At 45.9% G+C, this 18,051-nt stretch overlaps 1 protein-coding gene across 4 annotated transcripts in view; it reads right to left on the bottom strand.

Moving 5' to 3' along the window:
* Positions 1–18,051, bottom strand: part of RPS6KA1 (ribosomal protein S6 kinase A1) — a 565,248-nt gene that overhangs the window by 225,015 nt on the left and 322,182 nt on the right. For all 4 annotated transcript variants that reach the window (XM_069224044.1, XM_069224045.1, XM_069224046.1 and 1 more), the window contains 3 exons: positions 8,866–8,972; positions 8,400–8,437; positions 7,983–8,125 (listed from right to left, as the gene is read on the bottom strand). In XM_069224044.1, coding sequence (XP_069080145.1) covers positions 7,983–8,125; positions 8,400–8,437; positions 8,866–8,972 — 288 coding nt within the window. The remainder of the gene's footprint in view (positions 1–7,982; positions 8,126–8,399; positions 8,438–8,865; positions 8,973–18,051) is intronic.

The following is an 18,051-nucleotide window of genomic DNA, read 5'->3' as shown; positions in this document are numbered from 1 at the left end:
AGCTGACCGTTCTGCTTGAGCTAGTATGATAGATGTAACCCAAAGGATAACTCTGCTGCTTGAGCTCAAATGACTGGTGTAACCCGAGGGATAGCTCTGCTACTTAAGCTCGAATGACGAGTGTAACCCAAAGGATATCTCTGCTGTTTGAACTTGTAGGATTGATGTAACTTTTGGGGCAGCTCTGCTGCTTGAGCTCAAATGACTGGTGTAACCCCAAAGGATATCTCTGCTGTTTGAGCGTGTAGGATTGATATAACCCACGGGATAGCTCTGCTGGTAGAGCTTGTAAGATTGACATAACCCAAGGGATAGCTCTGCTCCTTGAGCTCGAATGATTGGTGTAACCCGAGGGATATTTCTGCTGTTTGACCATGTAGGATTGATGTAACCGAAGGGATGGCTTGGATGCCTGAGGTCAGATGATCAGTGTGAGTGACCTGGGGAACGGTTCTGCCTCTTGAACTTGTATGGTAGGTGTAATTCCAGAGATAGCTTGAATGTCTCAATTACGTGGGGCTGGTTTATTTATTTTATTAATTTATAAACTGATAGGGCACAACCCTAATCAAAGTGGCAGCGGATGCTTTACAACGCAAATCATGTTTCAATAGGACATCTTTATAACTTTAGATTCCAAATGCATTCTAGGGGAATCAGCTTAACTGAAACCTAGCCACAAGGGAGGAGAATACCACGGTAGAAGAAACATGAAAAAGTGTGCTGGTATAGGTCCCTGTGGAGACCACAGTGTATTCCTGCACTTGTAAACTTTCAGGTTAGAATAGTTGATATTTGTCTCAATTTAAAGGCAGTATCACATTACAATCTCTAAGACTATGTTTTACAGCCCTTTTTAATCTCGAGGAAAGCTCGCTCGAAGCAATGGTACACTACCAACAGCAAACCATCAAACAGCAGTAGCCCACAAAACATGTTTGAACGGAAGGTATGGTTCCGCCCAGATGATGTCTGTTCAGCATTTATAGTATTGAAAAGTAGGTCCCGATGAGACCCAAATATATTTTGTTACTTGCAGTTTTTCACATAATAATCTTTCATAATATTTTCCCAATTTAAAGCCATTATCTGCTGCCTGCATTGTGGTATACAGGGTTTGACCACCGGCCCAATTGTTATGAGTGCTTGCTTATCACTTGCAGGGCATTTATCTCACCCCCAAAATTACTTCACTTCGGTGAAACTCTTTCCAGTGGACACTAAATGCAGATTTCTCACATTTGGAATATCTCCAGATGCCAGACAGGATCTGGAAGATTTTTCAGCATCGCCCCTGTATGCTGCTAGATCTCATACAGCTTCCAGTCGATCCCGCTCCGCCCAAGAAGTGGTGCAGCAAATAGGCCAAACCCAAGTGCACTGACATCAGTTCCTTCCTACACTAGCTGAGTCCTCAGACACCAAGCCACAAAACCAATTATTCATGTCAGTGTGCAGATCTCTAATTTGGGACCTTTTTGGATGGACAAAGAGGCCATTGTTCAGAACGGGGAGGCAGAAGGTCTGTGTGGAATCTGTAGCAGAGGACTATCCATCTTGACATAGTCCCTTTCTGCACTGCTGTACCTTTCTTTGCCCAGAGAACCCTACACAGTGGTGATCATCCAACTGGTGGTTTTTAGTGCAATCAATGTAGAAACTCAAACTTCTTTTAGGATCCAGCTGATGGGGTGGCTCTTCTTCTGAGGGGTGACCCGGGACAAAGAACTTTGGAAAACTGATGGATTATCTACAGGGAAAAGCCATAACAACTTTAGGGACAAAAAAGGCCCCCTTGGTTCACAGTAGCACTTTGGAAAAATGGTGGTATACGGTGGCTGCACCAGGGGGCTTGGAGTTGGCTCACATAATGAGGCGAGGTCACAGAGACCAGAAACACATTGTTCAAATCAGTCAGGAGATTTAATGGATAGCTGTGCATCAAATCAAATCATTAACATTTATAAAGCGCGCTACTCACCCGTGCGGGTCTCAAGGCGCTAGGGGGGAAAGGGGGGGTTATCGCTGCTCGAACAGCCAAGTCTTTAGGAGTCTCCGGAAAGCGGAGTGGTCCTGGGTGGTCCTGAGGCTGGTGGGGAGGGAGTTCCAGGTCTTGGCCGCCAGGAAGGAGAAAGATCTCCCACCCGCCGTGGAGCGGCGGGTGCGAGGGACGGCAGCAAGTGCGAGGCCAGCGGAGCGGAGGGGGCGGGTGGGGACGTAGAAGCTGAGGCGTCTGTTGAGGTATTCCGGTCCCTTGTTGTGGAGGGCTTTGTGTGCGTGGGTGAGAAGACGGAAGGTGATCCTTTTGCTGACTGGGAGCCAATGCAGGTGTCTCAGGTGTGCGGAGATGTGGCTGTTGCGGGGTACGTCGAGGATGAGGCGGGCCGAGGCGTTTTGGATGCGTTGCAGGCGGTTTTGGAGTTTGGCGGTGGTCCCGGCGTAGAGGGTGTTGCCGTAGTCCAGGCGACTCGTGACAAGGGCGTGGGTCACGGTTTTTCTGGTGTCGGCGGGGATCCAGCGGAAGATCTTGCGGAGCATGCGGAGAGTGAGGAAGCAGGCGGAGGACACGGCGTTGACTTGCTTGGTCATGGTGAGAAGAGGGTCCAAGATGAAGCCGAGGTTGCGGGCGTGGTCTGCGGGGGTCGGTGCGGTGCCGAGGGCCGTGGGCCACCAGGAGTCGTCCCAGGCGGACGGGGTGTTGCCGAGGATGAGGACTTCCGTTTTTTCAGAGTTCAGCTTTAGGCGGCTGAGCCTCATCCAATCTGCGACGTCCTTCATACCCTCTTGTAGGTTGGTCTTGGCGCTGGCGGGGTCCTTGGTGAGGGAGAGTACAAGTTGGGTGTCGTCGGCGTAGGAGGTGATGATGATGTCGTGCTTGCGTACGATGTCGGCGAGGGGGCTCATGTAGACATTGAAGAGTGTCGGGCTGAGCGATGAGCCTTGAGGTACGCCGCAGATGATCTTGGTGGGTTCTGAGCGAAACGGAGGGAGGTAAACTCTTTGGGAGCGGTTAGCGAGGAAGGAGGCGATCCAGTCCAGGGCCTGGCCTTGGATCCCGGTGGAGCGTAGGCGGGTGATTAGGGTGCGGTGACAGACGGTGTCAAAGGCAGCCGAGAGGTCGAGGAGAATGAGGGCGACTGTTTCACTGTTGTCCATCAGGGTTCTGATGTCGTCTGTGACTGAGATGAGGGCGGTTTCCGTGCTGTGGTTGGTTCGGAATCCGGTTTGTGAAGGGTCGAGCAGGTTGTTGTCTTCCAGGAAGGTGGTCAGCTGTTTGTTGACGGTCTTTTCTATTACCTTGGCTGGGAAAGGTAGAAGAGAGATGGGGCGGAAGTTTTTCAGGTCGCTTGGGTCAGCCGTAGGTTTCTTTAGTAGGGCGTTGACGTGCATGGGTTTGAATGGCGTGCACATGACCAAAGTGAGGACAAAATTAAGAACCTACTGTTGCATCACAAAGGGTTTTGAAGGAAATAAAGGAGTCAAACCATTCAAAAATCTCATCACAGTGATTGATTTGAAAAGGAACGGAATGGATCATACAATAAGTGTAAAAAGGCCAAAATGGCTGACAGTTAATATAAACAATAGGACATCCAACAGTTTGGCATGCAATAAATAAGCATTGTGTATGCCACACCAGGCTACAGACTTGTGCCAGGGCCTGACCTAGACAGCAGAAAAAAATGTCTGGGAGTCAGGATGATGAGCACAACCTTTTGAGAAAGATCTATAAAAGTTAACTGCCACCACTCAATCGATTTTGCATGGAGGTGCAGATTGTGCAGGTTTGGGTGCAGGACTCTGCCCTGCTGCTATGATAGGTGGTCCTCCTGGAGTGTAGCAAATCGGATGACAGATGCATATGCCCAGAAGGTCTGGGTACCACATTATCCTGGCCCAGTCTGATGTCACTAGGATGACTTGGGCTTAGTAGTTCCTGATCATCTTCTGAACTCAGAGCACAAGAGATAGTAGCAGGAATGCATACAGGAGTCCCGTACTCCACTCCAGCCGGAATGCACTTCTGAGAGACTTATTGGAAACTCCAGCACACTAAAGTGTTGACAATGTGAGTTTTCTGAAGTAGCGCAATATGAGCCAGTGTTCTCCCATTGATGGGATACGTCCAGAGCAGACTCCAGATGTAACTACCATTCATAATTTGCTAGGCACTGCTGGCTGAGTTAGTATGCCCTGGTGCTTAAAGACCCCAGAGGGAGGTGCAGGATCAGGGTAATGGCCTGACTATTCAGTCAGAACCAGAGGTGCGCATCTTTCTGGTACAGAACTCCACTCCACCTTGTTTGTTGAAATTCAACAGCTGGTGGTGTCCGACCTGAACCAGCCTCTCCTTGATGGATCTCAGAAAGGCCTTCAACGAAAAGTGAATAGCCTGCAATTCCAGCAGGCTGATGTGGAGACTGGTCTCTGCTGGAGGCTAGAGTCCTTTGATCTCTACCTCTACCAGATGATCTCCCCAACCCAGCAGCGATGCATCTGTCACCATTGAGCTTTGAGTGGGGTGGGTAGCGGGGTCATACACTGGTCCAACTGCAGCTTAGCAGCACCCACAGCAATCTTTTGCAGCATCCTCAGAAACCTGGATGGAATTCCTTGGGGCTGGGCCCACAGACTTCAGATCCCACTGCAGTACCCGCATCTGCCATCTTACATCTTACATGGTTGAAAACCAGGATACAAGTAGGTTATAGGCCAAGAAGTCTCACAGCCACCCTGAGACTTCAGATAAAGGCTGAACTATTGGGATGATAGCCCGAACTTCAACTCATTGATCCGAAGTGAAGGCCCAAAAACACACTGCATCCAGGATGGCTCAGCTGAAAGGGCCCCTCTATGAAGGAATCAGGTGTGGCTTTGGCACGTTGATCATGAACCCACAAACAATGTAATGAGGTTCTACATCATCTGGAAGTGGTTGATAACCAACCGTGGCAAGCCCATTTTAAACAGTAATTCATCAAGGTAGGTGGAACACTAGCACCCAACCTCCAAGTGTGCTGTAGTCCTCAATGTCACCTTTTTGAACACCCATGGGGAGCTGTTGACACTGAAAGGGAAGGCACCAAACTGAGAATGTTTGGGGGTCACCTTAAACCTCTGGTAGGGCCCGCAGGCCTGCAGGATGGGAACATGGAAAAAGGCATCCTGTAGGATCAATGCTACCATGCAGTCTCCTGGCTCCAGGGAAGATGAAGTTAAAACCTGTGGCAGCGTGAGAATTTTTTATTTGTCCATTCAGAAAGAAGAACTTGAGAGATCTGAGATCTAAAACAGGGTGAAGGCTTCTATTCCTTTTTCAGCACTAGAAATAATGGTCTGGTTTCTGAAACCAGGACTCTTCCATCTCCTTCTGTCAAAAAAGCCTGACTTTCCACCAGGAAAATGGATAAAACCCCCTGTGAAAGTTTACAGATGTAGACAGAAGAGGTGGTGGGACAGAAAGGAATGGTAAGGTAGTCCCATTAGCCTACCTGCAGGATCCACCCGTTGGATGTTACGGCCTGCCAACAGTGGTTAAATTGAGTTTCTGCCTTCCACAGGGTGGTGGTGTGCTGGTAAGGGCAAACTAAAACGGCTTGGAGGCTGCTGCATGAGGAGTAGGGCACTGGGAAGTTCAATGTCCATGTGGGTCCGGATGCAGTCTGCTAGATCCCCCAATTCCACAGAACGAGGGTGCCTGTTGTTGGGGTAGTGGGTCTTAATGTTGCCTGAAAGCGAAACCCCTACCGATGTCTCGAAAGAGGCAAAATTGTTGAGGATACTGCCCTGCAGGTGTGGAGAGACTGAGGGAGTGCACAGTTGCCCAACATTTTCTTAATATAAGTATAAGTATAACTGGGCAATTCAATTAACCCTTGCAAGCTTGGGTAACAGTATACAACGAGGTACAAACCCACCAAGTGGATCACCAAGTACTTTACATACAAGTTATTTTGATCTAATATAGTGGCTTAATTTCATGTACAGAAATACAAATGGAACAAAACAAGAAGGTGCTTATGTGACAAAATATTAATTAAATAAGTGGCTGAATTAATTCATAGGTCAAGAAATTGAGACGGGGGTACATTTTCTAGAAAGCATCATATACTTGTCGCTAGGTGAAAACTGCACAAGTCACAAAAAAGCTCAACCTGCGTATGATGATCTACTCTTATCTTAATAGTCTATAGGATAAAGCATGTTGATTGTGGATAAGTGTAAGATGATACTTTTGACAAGAAATGTATAAGCTATCAACATTTCGATCTCTCGACAAATAAATGAGACCATCCTCAGAGCTGGATTGTATGGGGTGTAAGTCTTTGACCCCTCATGGTCAGGAAGAGTAAAACTGATGGTTCTGATGGCGGATTATCAAGAGTTCACAGAGTAATGGAAACTGATTCATTGGAATGTATCAGTGGGTTTGCTCATATGTCTGACTTTTTGGTCCAATCCAAAATGTTGTTGGAACACTGGGGGGCAGCTACTAGGCAAGGGCACTGTTTCAGCAGAGCCAGAATCTACAGGGATTGGGGATGTGTTGGAGCTGCTCCACGACGTGCCTTCGGCTGAGGTCAAGGCTAATTTTGTTTGACAATGGAATCTGTATCCTCCTCCAGCGTGGGCAAAGTTGAGGCTTGTGTCAAAGTAGCAGGAACTGGCATGGATTGTGGTGCCAGATAGGAGCCTGCTCGGAAGTAAGAGCTAAACCCAAAATGGCTTCAGGAGGCACGGACTGTTCCAAGGTCAGACCGTGGGAAGTAATCCAACTGGAGGCCTCTGTGGATCTGTGGGGCCTGAAGGCACACCAGAGAGAACCAGCTAAGATTTGAAGCATAGCTTCCATAAATTACTCAATCTGTCGTGGTAACAGCCCCAGAAATTAATGGTGCACTAGGATCAGTGGCTCCTCGGTGGGGCCCAGGAGCAAGGCCAAGGGGCATCTTGAAGTTCTCCTAACATCTCAGAAGGAGACTAATGAGGCTGGGATGAGACCCACTTGGACTTCTTTGATTTGTTTTTGGATTTTTACACATAGGAAGACTGAAGACCATAATGACAACCTGTTGTGGGGGCAGATGGGAGCCCTCCACTTACAGCGGGATCAGGTCTTACGTGACTTCCTGTGGTGTACAGTGATGTACAGTTTAGCTTCACTCTCTCGGATCACCTTCAAGTGCATCAGGGCATATTCCTCATGTGACTTGTATTTGTGGCTCGAACCCAAACACCAGGGACACACCTCATGGAGATCCGTCACACACATCCATTTCTGACAAACAACATGACTTAAACCTTGTAGGGATTCAGGAAGAGGCATGTTCCCTTGTATACTGGAAAAAAAAATCTTGTGAGAAAAAGCTGGTTAACTGACGAGACAAAGTTGGGAGCTAGTCCTGCATCTGCCTACAAAGGTGTAAAAAAAAAAAAGGAACCAACAATGGTGGCACAAATATATGGGTCTTCAGTCTCTTCCGCGGCGGAGCAGCATAGACATGGAGCAGCGCAATGCCACCTAATGGCACGCAAGTGCTCTGCTGCAACGTTTTCTGGATCCACAATACCACATGAGGATATTCTAAAGGTGAGGAAGTCATAAGTATCCATCAGAAAATCAGTTTAAAAAAGGGTTCAAGAGCTACTACCTTGAAGTATTAAAAAAAGAATAGTCAGACGAGATGTATGGGGTCTGTTAAATAGCTGGACCAAGACAAGGGGTGGAGGTAGGGATGGCAGGGTAAGAGAGAAAGAAAAAAATAACCAAGGTGGAAAACTATGTCCCAAGTGATGAGAAAAACAATCAGCAAAACCAGAAGGTGGAGGGAGACTTTCAAATGAAAGTTAAAATAGCACAAGTCACACAGAAGGGGAGAGGAGGGAGGAAAGGTATGGGTAGAATAAGGTCCTTTGAGAAACTTAGATGGAACAAGAAAAGGCATTAAAAGGCACCGGAAAGAGCTCCCTCACTCCCATACCATGAGGACACCGTAGGACCACCAGTCTGCACTGTGCGTGTGCCCCTGACGGTTCACCACCTCAGGCGCCATGTACTCCACTGTACCGCAGAAAGAGAATGCCTTCTTCTCATGGTCTATAGCTTCTTTGCTTAATCCAAAATCTGCATGAAAAAAACCAAACAAAAAATAAACTATGAAACAGTTCAAAAGGACATGGGGGAACACAGATACAATGCAAAGACTTAACACTATAGGCATTCTGAAAGGAAGCCTGACGGGAAAGGACACCCGTCACAGCAATGATCATGGCATGTCTGGAGATAAAATTATTAGTGAAGAGTCTCGAGGTTCACAAGATGTTGTACCACATGCTATGTTTGGAGGAGTACTGTGTAACCACTTGACAAGCACTGAAACAAACAAAGAAGTGTGTACCTGTTAATTTGATGTGTCCTTCCTCATCCAGAAGAATACTGCAAAAGAGAAGGAAAGCTTGAGAATGAAGCCTCTGAGGTGCCAACTAGTGGAAATTAGGCTGCCAAGTGTCAGAGGGAATCTGGCCACCAAGCGCTGGCAAGGGAATCCGGTCGCCAAGCGCCAGTAAGGGCTAGGACTTGACCTTTAGAGCAGCTGGTGCCAATCTCTCTAAAAGGAATTGCCAGTTTTCAGCACCACAATTCTTGCCAACATCCCACTCGTTCCCTCAACTTGTACCCCCAACCCACATTATTTCCCAGCATGTAGTGAGAATTCTTCTTTGAGACAGATTGAAAGTTAACCTTTCAACTAAATGTGCAGGGCAAAATGTAGGATGGCTAAGGCTGAATAACCACGGAGCTATATGCCTAAAGATTGGCTATAAATAGCAAAAAACTGACAGACTACCATTGTAAGAACATACTTCTCTGGTTTGAGGTCTCTGTATATGATTCCCAGGCTGTGAAGGTGATCGAGGCCTAGAGCAAGCTCTGCCAGGTAAAACTTGACATCTTCCTCCGTGAACATCACCTGCAGAGAGAACAGGAAAGGGTTTAGACACCTGACTATATGGGAGGCACAGGGGTCAGGCTAGGCGCATGAAGGATAAAGGTCAAGGGAAACAAAATGATGGCAAGTGGCAGAGAACACAACTCAATTATGGAGGGTAGCGATAGTTAGATACTGTGACCAGAAGGTAAAAGTTACTGACTACATTAATTCTGCTAATGGTTGTCCAACGTTCTGTTACAGCTTAATACACCTCTTCAGATACATTACTCAGGAGAGGGGGTGCATGAGCATAAGAGGCTCTGCTCCTTTAAGGTCTCAGCTGGTACCACACTTCCGCACTTCAGTTTAAGCTGGACTGCTCCCACTGGAGCAGGGTCAAGACTGATTTGCATATGATTGGGTCCAAACTGAGGTGGCATGGTGTGCAAAATAACAATGGATTGGGATGCGGCCTGAGTAATTACCAGTAGCTGGGATTAATTCAAGCATTCCATCCTTCACTTTTTTGTATACATAAACATGGACCAATGTTAGAAGCCGCCGCACTACAATGAATAATATTGGAAAGGCAACATTCTGTAACAAGGCAAGCATCCTTTTTAGGGTGCAGCCTGCTAGTGCATGCGAGCACTACCATTTTCAGTAAAGGGCTTGAAGCCCGACTGTTGCTGTTCATTTGTTGGATTCCATTTCACTCCTTTTTGTGGCCTTTTAATTGGCCAGCACTGGCCAAACGTCAATCTCGTTCCTCTCTGTGGAGCAGGGATCAAGCACAGATTCATTCAATTTGATCAGTGCCCATTTGCAGCAATGATGCAATTGAGGTAATTTTTTCTTCCTCCACTTTAAGCCTCCATGCGGTGTCTGGTACTCCTTCCCCCACTCCTCCCTTGTATTATTTTCCCTACACCTCCCACTGTCCAAAATTGTTTTGGTATCTCTGTCAGTGCTCAAATGCGAAGGTAGTTTGCTGGCTTTTGTTTCCGCCTTTCGGGTTAAACGCGGTACAGTCAGTAGTCTCATATTTCAACAAAAAGCCAAGGAGAATTGCCAATAAAGAAATTTAGCTGAGTGCTGGATTCTAATTAGGACTTTAACGTTGAAGGAATCCATATTTCATGAATGAAAACCCACTACACTGTACACATGGTTATTTAGCAGTGTCAACATACTAGGCGTTCAGACTTCCTGGAGGTTGCAGTCACACTGAAAACCAAATCGTCTTTAGGAACTTGGTAAGAGTGGAGTGTTTTTCAGTACTATTTACTAATAATGAAAGCACTGTCTTGTGGCCCAGTGGCAGTTCCCAGGCAGAAGGCAACCCCTTCTGAATACACCATCATAAGAGCTGCCACTAATGACTTCAATGCAGTGCCCTTCTCATTACAGAGGTCAAGTGTTGAATGAGAACCAGGTGACTCTGCTGTGCCATCGACAGCCAATGCTATTAGCAGGAGGCAATGGGTAAGAGGAAAGGTTCCACACTGTTGAAACCTGGAATCGACATTGAAGTTTTCCTCTGTGTACCTTCAAAATATCTTGATAACAGTCTGTTTAACGGAGCTATGAACCATGGTCCTTTTTTGCACCAATGTGTCAGTAGTTAACGCAAAAGGACCCCGTACTACAGTTATTTTTTTTTGCTCTGTGTAGCTTTTTCACCCCCTTCTTAAATCATTCAAGTGTCTGCACGTCAGTGTGTAACAATCTCCATATAAGCATGAACATGTTCCTTGGTTGGATTCTCGGACTCTAATCTGGCTGTGGGCGAGTTCTTCACTCTAGGTCTGCTGTAAATTCACTGTAGTTCTAGACTGCATTCTGCAGTGGGACAATGAGACCGCAGCTTTACTTTATTCCAATGTGGGATCTGGTGAGTGCAGAGGCAGTTGGGTGAAATCAGAAGGTTAAGGTTTAAGTTTCTGGGGAATACAGTCTTCTGGGGTGTGAGAAAGTCGCCTCTTTCTAGCATGATTACCCCCCACTTAGTCTTTTTGTGAGTGTATGTCAGAGTGTTTTTTTTGTGTCATTGGGATCCTGCTAGCCAGGACCCCAGAGCTCATAGTGAAAACCCTATATGTGAATGTCTTTTGCCTGTCTCACTGGGATTCTCCTGGTCAGGACCCCAGTGCTCAGTTTGTGGCCTAATATCGGTGTTGTCAGTAGTGCTTAACTGTGTCACTGAGGCTCTGCTAACCAGGACATCAGTGCTTATGCTCTCTCTGCTTTTAAATGTCACTATAGGCTAGTGACTTCATTTACCAATTTCAATTGGCACACTGGACCCCCCCCCTTTATAAGTCCCTAGTATATGCTACCTAGGTACCCGGGGCATTGGGGTTCCAGGAGATCCTTATGGGCTGCAGCATTACTGTTGCCACCCATAAGGAGCTCAGACAAACCCTTTCACAGGACTGCCATTGCAGCCTACGTGAAAAGTTGTGCACACTATTTCACAGCCATTTTCTCTGCACTTAAGTAACTTATAAGTCACCTATATGTCTAACCTTCAGTTACTGAAGGCTAGGTGCAAAGGTACTAAGTGTGAGGGCACCCTTGCAATAGCAAGGGGGCACCCACACAGTCCAGGGCCAATTCCCCGGACTTTGTGAGTGCAGGGACGCCATTACACGCGTTCACTACATATAGGTCAATACCTGTATGTAGCTTCACAATGGTAACCCTTAATATGGCCATGTAAAGTGACTAAGATCATGGAATTGTTCCACCATTCCAAATCTGGTATTGGGGATCCAATTCCATGCATCCTTGGGGCTCTACCATGGACCCCCAGTACTGCCAAACCAGAGGCTTGCACTGCAGCTACAGCTGCTGCCACCTCACAGACAGGGTTCTGCTGTCCTGGGGTCTGAGCAGCTTAGTCCCAGGAAGGCAGAACAAAGCATTTTTTTTGGGAGGAGGGTGTTAAACCCACTCCCTTGGAAATGGGTGTTACTGGCTGGGGAGGGGTAGCCTCGCTGAGTTGACCTCTGGCAGCATGGGACCTTTCTTTGTAGTGCTGCAGTAACCGCATTTTGCTCCTCCTTTGTCCCCGTGTCCTGGGACTCTCGTGGGTGCTGTCTGGTGTCCTGAGGGCTTTCTAAAGTGCTGGGAGCCCCCTCTTCCTCTTCATGCAGAGTTGAGGCCCCCAAGCCCCTCCTGGGTCCAGACAGCGCCCCTTTAATGCAAAATGTGACTTTGCTGGAACCAAGGCTTGTTGGACGAATCCAGCGCCAAAACTCGCCTGCATCCAACATCTCCTCGTGGGACATCCATTACATCACACAGGAACCCACTGGCCTCTTCCTAGAGTGCATTTCTGCAGTCTTCGTCCAACCAGGGACTCTTCTTTTGCACCCTCTTCTGGGTTGGAAGGGGCTCCTGTCCTTCCTGGAACTTCTTCCGACTTCTGGACTTGGTCTCCTTCCTTTGCAGATCCTCAGGTCCAGGAATACACCATTTGTTGTTTGCAGTCTTGATTGGTTCTTGCAATAACTCTAATCACGGCTTGTAGTGTGTCCTAAGGAAACTTGCAGTACTTTACTCCTAATTTCCTCGGCTCTGGGGTGGGGTAATCTACTTACCTTTACTGTATTCTTAATCTCCCAGCGATTCTCTACACACTACACTTGTCTAGGGGGGAAATCCTGCTTCGCATTCCACTTTCAGTATATGGTTTGTGTTGCCCCTAGACCTAGACATTGCATTCTATAGCATTTCCTATTGTTTGCACTATCCTGTGCCTAATTACTTACCCTATGTTGGTGTCTAGTGTACATATTGTGTATAATAATACTTATTATTGCCTCTAAGATATTTTTGGTACTGTGTCACCAAAATAAACTACCTTTATTTTTGGTAACACAGAGTATTGTCTTTACTTGTGTATAAGTACTGTGTAACTATAAATGGTATTGCAGGAGCTTTGCACGTCTTCTAGTTCAGCCTAAGCTGCTTTGCTATAGCTACATCAGCCTAAGCTGCTAGATCACTACATTTGACTAATAAGGGATAAATGGACCTGGTTCAAGGTGTAAGTACCCACTACAAACCAGGCCAGCCTCCTACATGGGGTCACTATCAAGGGTGTCATAACTGAGGTGCAGTTAACGCCTCACACCTCTGCCATCAACGGATGAAGCTGCACTAATTATACTTGCACCCTCCAGACCCTATGCCCTATACCATGTGCCCTAGCTTCTTTATCGTGAAGATGTTTGTGAAGCCTATTTGTCTTAAATAGCAAAGAATCATTCCCTCAGCTGTGCCAACATTTGATGCAAGGCAATCACAACATACATTGCCACAGTGAGACTACTGAGGCCAGGGGAACAAGGGAAAATACTTGCAGCATTCATACAGAGCATCAAGCAGCCAGGAGTTGCATCAGAGCGCTTTTGGTGGTATAGAGCGATGTGAGCATTTGCAGGAGTTAGTCTAGCTAGGTAAATGGTAATTTACATGCTCGAATATGGTGGTAACGCTCCAAGTGGCCATTACACGTATGCAGAACGTGTTTGTTAGGACAGAAACTGGTTCCTACATGGCTCTGGGTAGTGTGTGCCCCTTTCTTTGTGTTCCCCATAGTAAGCTTTTGTTGATTCTTTTTTTTGATTAGCTGCAGCACACACTTCAACCATGGGTGGGCATGGAGAATTTCCCTGTAAGATGAGCTGTGACCAAGGGTGGAGCTCTGGGTTCTAGAGGAGGATTCCATGTGTAGCCCTGTTTTAGGGTTTAGCCTGCGACAGCATGCTCTAGCACATGTGGTCACTTGCAGGACATTACTTTTTTCAGTAAAAGGCTGGCCAAATGTCACTACCGTTTCTCTCGGTAGAGCAGGGACCAAGCACAGATTCATTCAACTTAATCAGTGCCTCTCTGCTGCTCCTGATGCGATTGAGGTACTATTTCTTTCTCCACTCTTCAAGCTCCCCTCCCCCTCCCATTACTGTCTGGTACTGATACACCCATCCTCCTCCCCCCATATCTCCCTTGTTTTATTTTCCCTTCGCCCCTCTCCTCAGTCTGTAATTGTTTTGATTTTGTTGCCTCTGTCAGTGCACAAGTGCAAAGGTAAGGTTTGTTGGCATTTTGTTTTTGCCTTCAATTTAATCATGGTAAGGCCGATATTCTCATTTTTTTTAAAAAGCGAATGCGATTTGATCATAATTGTTGCATGCTCATTGTGACTAAGTGGTAATCTATTATTCCAGAATGAAAACACACTACACTGTATACATGGTTATGGCGTTAAGGATAGGAAATGTACACTTTTTGCAACCCTGTGAGTTATGGATGTAGTTTGAGCAGTTAGGCATGCACATTCACTTTTTCAGAGTATATATATATTTGCCATCCGCTGCATAGGTTTAGTTGAGGGTGTTTTATGGTATATATATATATATATATATATATATATATATATATATATATATATATATATGTATAGGCTCGAAAGCCTACTACCAATTAAGCATATTAGGTGATGTGCATCTCTGTAATGAGAAGGGGTGTGGTCTAATGACATCAACACCCTATATCAGGTGTGCATAATTATTAGGCAACTTCCTTTCCTTTGGCAAAATGGGTCAAAAGAAGGACTTGACAGGCTCAGAAAAGTCAAAAATAGTGAGATATCTTGCAGAGGGATGCAGCACTCTTAAAATTGCAAAGCTTCTGAAGTGTGATCATCGAACAATCAAGCGTTTCATTCAAAATAGTCAACAGGGTCGCAAGAAGCGTGTGGAAAAACCAAGGCGCAAAATAACTGCCCATGAACTGAGAAAAGTCAAGCGTGCAGCTGCCACGATGCCACTTGCCACCAGTTTGGCCATATTTCAGAGCTGCAACATCACTGGAGTGCCCAAAAGCACAAGGTGTGCAATACTCAGAGACATGGCCAAGGTAAGAAAGGCTGAAAGACGACCACCACTGAACAAGACACACAAGCTGAAACGTCAAGACTGGGCCAAGAAATATCTCAAGACTGATTTTTCTAAGGTTTTATGGACTGATGAAATGAGAGTGAGTCTTGATGGGCCAGATGGATGGGCCCGTGGCTGGATTGGTAAAGGGCAGAGAGCTCCAGTCCGACTCAGACGCCAGCAAGGTGGAGGTGGAGTACTGGTTTGGGCTGGTATCATCAAAGATGAGCTTGTGGGGCCTTTTCGGGTTGAGGATGGAGTCAAGCTCAACTCCCAGTCCTACTGCCAGTTCCTGGAAGACACCTTCTTCAAGCAGTGGTACAGGAAGAAGTCTGCATCCTTCAAGAAAAACATGATTTTCATGCAGGACAATGCTCCATCACACGCGTCCAAGTACTCCACAGCGTGGCTGGCAAGAAAGGGTATAAAAGAAGGAAATCTAATGACATGGCCTCCTTGTTCACCTGATCTGAACCCCATTGAGAACCTGTGGTCCATCATCAAATGTGAGATTTACAAGGAGGGAAAACAGTACACCTCTCTGAACAGTGTCTGGGAGGCTGTGGTTGCTGCTGCACGCAATGTTGATGGTGAACAGATCAAAACACTGACAGAATCCATGGATGGCAGGCTTTTGAGTGTCCTTGCAAAGAAAGGTGGCTATATTGGTCACTGATTTGTTTTTGTTTTGTTTTTGAATGTCAGAAATGCATATTTGTGAATGTTGAGATGTTATATTGGTTTCACTGGTAATAATAAATAATTGAAATGGGTATATTTTTTTTTTTGTTAAGTTGCCTAATAATTATGCACAGTAATAGTCACCTGCACACACAGATATCCCCCTAACATAGCTAAAACTAAAAACAAACTAAAAACTACTTCCAAAAATATTCAGCTTTGATATTAATGAGTTTTTTGGGTTCATTGAGAACATGGTTGTTGTTCAATAATAAAATTAATCCTCAAAAATACAACTTGCCTAATAATTCTGCACTCCCTGTATATTTGTTTTTTTAACCTGGCTCTACTAATCGATGCATTGTAATTAGAAAACGTTAGTCAAATCTTTCATACAGTATTCAGAGCCAAGCAGAAAAAAATGCCTAGACATTGTAAGTGCACAGAAATTATACCCAGCCAGTATACAAACACTGATAGTATTGTTTAATAATATTCTGTGTAAACAAAGACCAGAAGGGCTCTGTGTTCACTTTTTAGTTCTGTAAACTACGTTCACTAGGGTCTAGTCGAAATGAACAGGAAGAAAAGGGCTTGCAGCGTATGTAACTATGTAATGTAATTGTCAACATGGCTGAAACATAAGTAGTGTAATTTTCGTCACAACTGGTGAGTTTGTGAGGCTTCTTCGGGGCCTGTGGAGGGGGGGGGGGGGGGGCACATTGAGCCAGCATTACCTTGGTTTTTACTGCGAAACTGCTTCCTTTTTACCACTGTTCTACACTCAACCAGGAGATCTGAATTATGGTCATGGCTAGGCCAATTATGTTATTCTGTTGCTCCAACAGTTTCCACATTAAGAATGGACTTGCTGCAATTGTCACATAATCCATCATCTGCATGTGCAGAGCTTTTACAAACAAAAGCTCAGATTGATAAAAAGTTACTAAAAACGCTACCGCGCGTTTGCCTTCGTAGTAGAACACTCTTTGCAAAGGTTGCCGATTTCTTCAATTAGATGTTAAAAACGTACTAAAGAGATCAAGCCTTACATTGGCAAAGGCAATAGTTCTCCGATAGGCAAGACCTATTGGCTTTGCCAAAGCCTGTTAAAAACTACAGCCTATCCTGGCAAGTTCCCAGCTTCAATATCTACTCACAAGCAGACTTCCAAGATTTAATGCGCAAAAAACTTGTGGCGCAGTCCACGTGGCTGCCTTGGTAAGGACTTCCATAAGGATGCTTTACTAAAAGTATCAAGTGACACTGTAGTGGCAGTTCCCTTGCCCCTCTATCACCCCTTGCTGAGATTCTTACACTAACTCCGAGGGTTTGATTTAATCAAGGCTCCAGAAGTTCAATATCAAACTCCAGCAATAATCAAATATAAACATAATTATCTAGTATGGAGCTCATAAAAAGGCCCACATTGAGAGGCTATCTATTTTGAAATGAAAAACGGTTCCTGCAGACCTCAGGGAGTTTATCACCAGGAATGTGCAACACAGCAGATGTAACCGCTTCCCCAGAGTGAAAGTGAAGCACTAGAAAGTATTGGGAACTCAGCAAGTCCCCTCTTGAAGCACCATTAACTTCAGGGAAAAAGACAATTCACAAGTTCTGCGGGCTATCACCTTTGCGGGTAGGCCCGAATGCAGTAATGCACCCTTACCGGAACCCTCCAGGTGGCCGTTTCATGACTCAGTATTACTGGGTCTTCATACACAGGGACTGTGGCTTGCACGGCTACTTCCAACAGTAGCAGAACAGCCATCAGCCTCCTACCACCTAGGAATGCTCCGCTGTAGAGAGGTCCTCAAGGTTGCGCTGTTGTCCTTTAGTAAATGGTGGGTCCCAATCAGCAGAGCTGGCTGTCTACCATGCAGGGTACATGTTGGCTGTGACTGGGTTGTACAGGGATGTGGGAGTATTTGTTCTAGATTGAAATAAGTATATTAGATGTCCTCAATTAGAAACAGGAGAATCCCAAGCAGGATGACCACCCAAAAGCCTTGCACATAAAAGCGTGTTTAATCTGCAAAAGTTTAACACAGGCCACCAACCTGCCGAATTCCTTTTTTAAACCTTTAAATATTCTGAGTAAAAGCTCCCATCTCCCGGCACTTTGAGAAGCCTTCCCATCTCTTCTTTTACAAGTATGAAAACAAACTTCTTGTAGGGCTGACCTCTGCTTATGACTTTACAGCTTCGCGGTGATGGAGGGGGGTTTCTTGGTGAACCCCAAAAGCAAGAGAAATAGGTCTGTATTTACTCTGACAAGCTGTCTCGGGTTTCAATGTCCTGACGCTACTAAAGGGGCTAATGCAGGAAGAGTAGCCCCGCACTCTGTGGTGAACCTGATCCCCATGTGTGGGTCAGGAGACTTTTGTCCCCGGTTTCTACAATCGTAATAGCACCCTTACTAATGGAGGGTGTATATGGAAAGCGAAACATTATATCAGTCAGATTGCCTGTTGGTATAGGATTGC

This window comes from Pleurodeles waltl, chromosome 3_1 (assembly GCF_031143425.1).
Source record: "Pleurodeles waltl isolate 20211129_DDA chromosome 3_1, aPleWal1.hap1.20221129, whole genome shotgun sequence".
NCBI lineage: Eukaryota > Metazoa > Chordata > Amphibia > Caudata > Salamandridae > Pleurodeles > Pleurodeles waltl.
The sequence above is the reverse complement of the archived record's forward strand: the minus strand, read 5'-3'. Positions and strand labels throughout refer to the sequence as shown.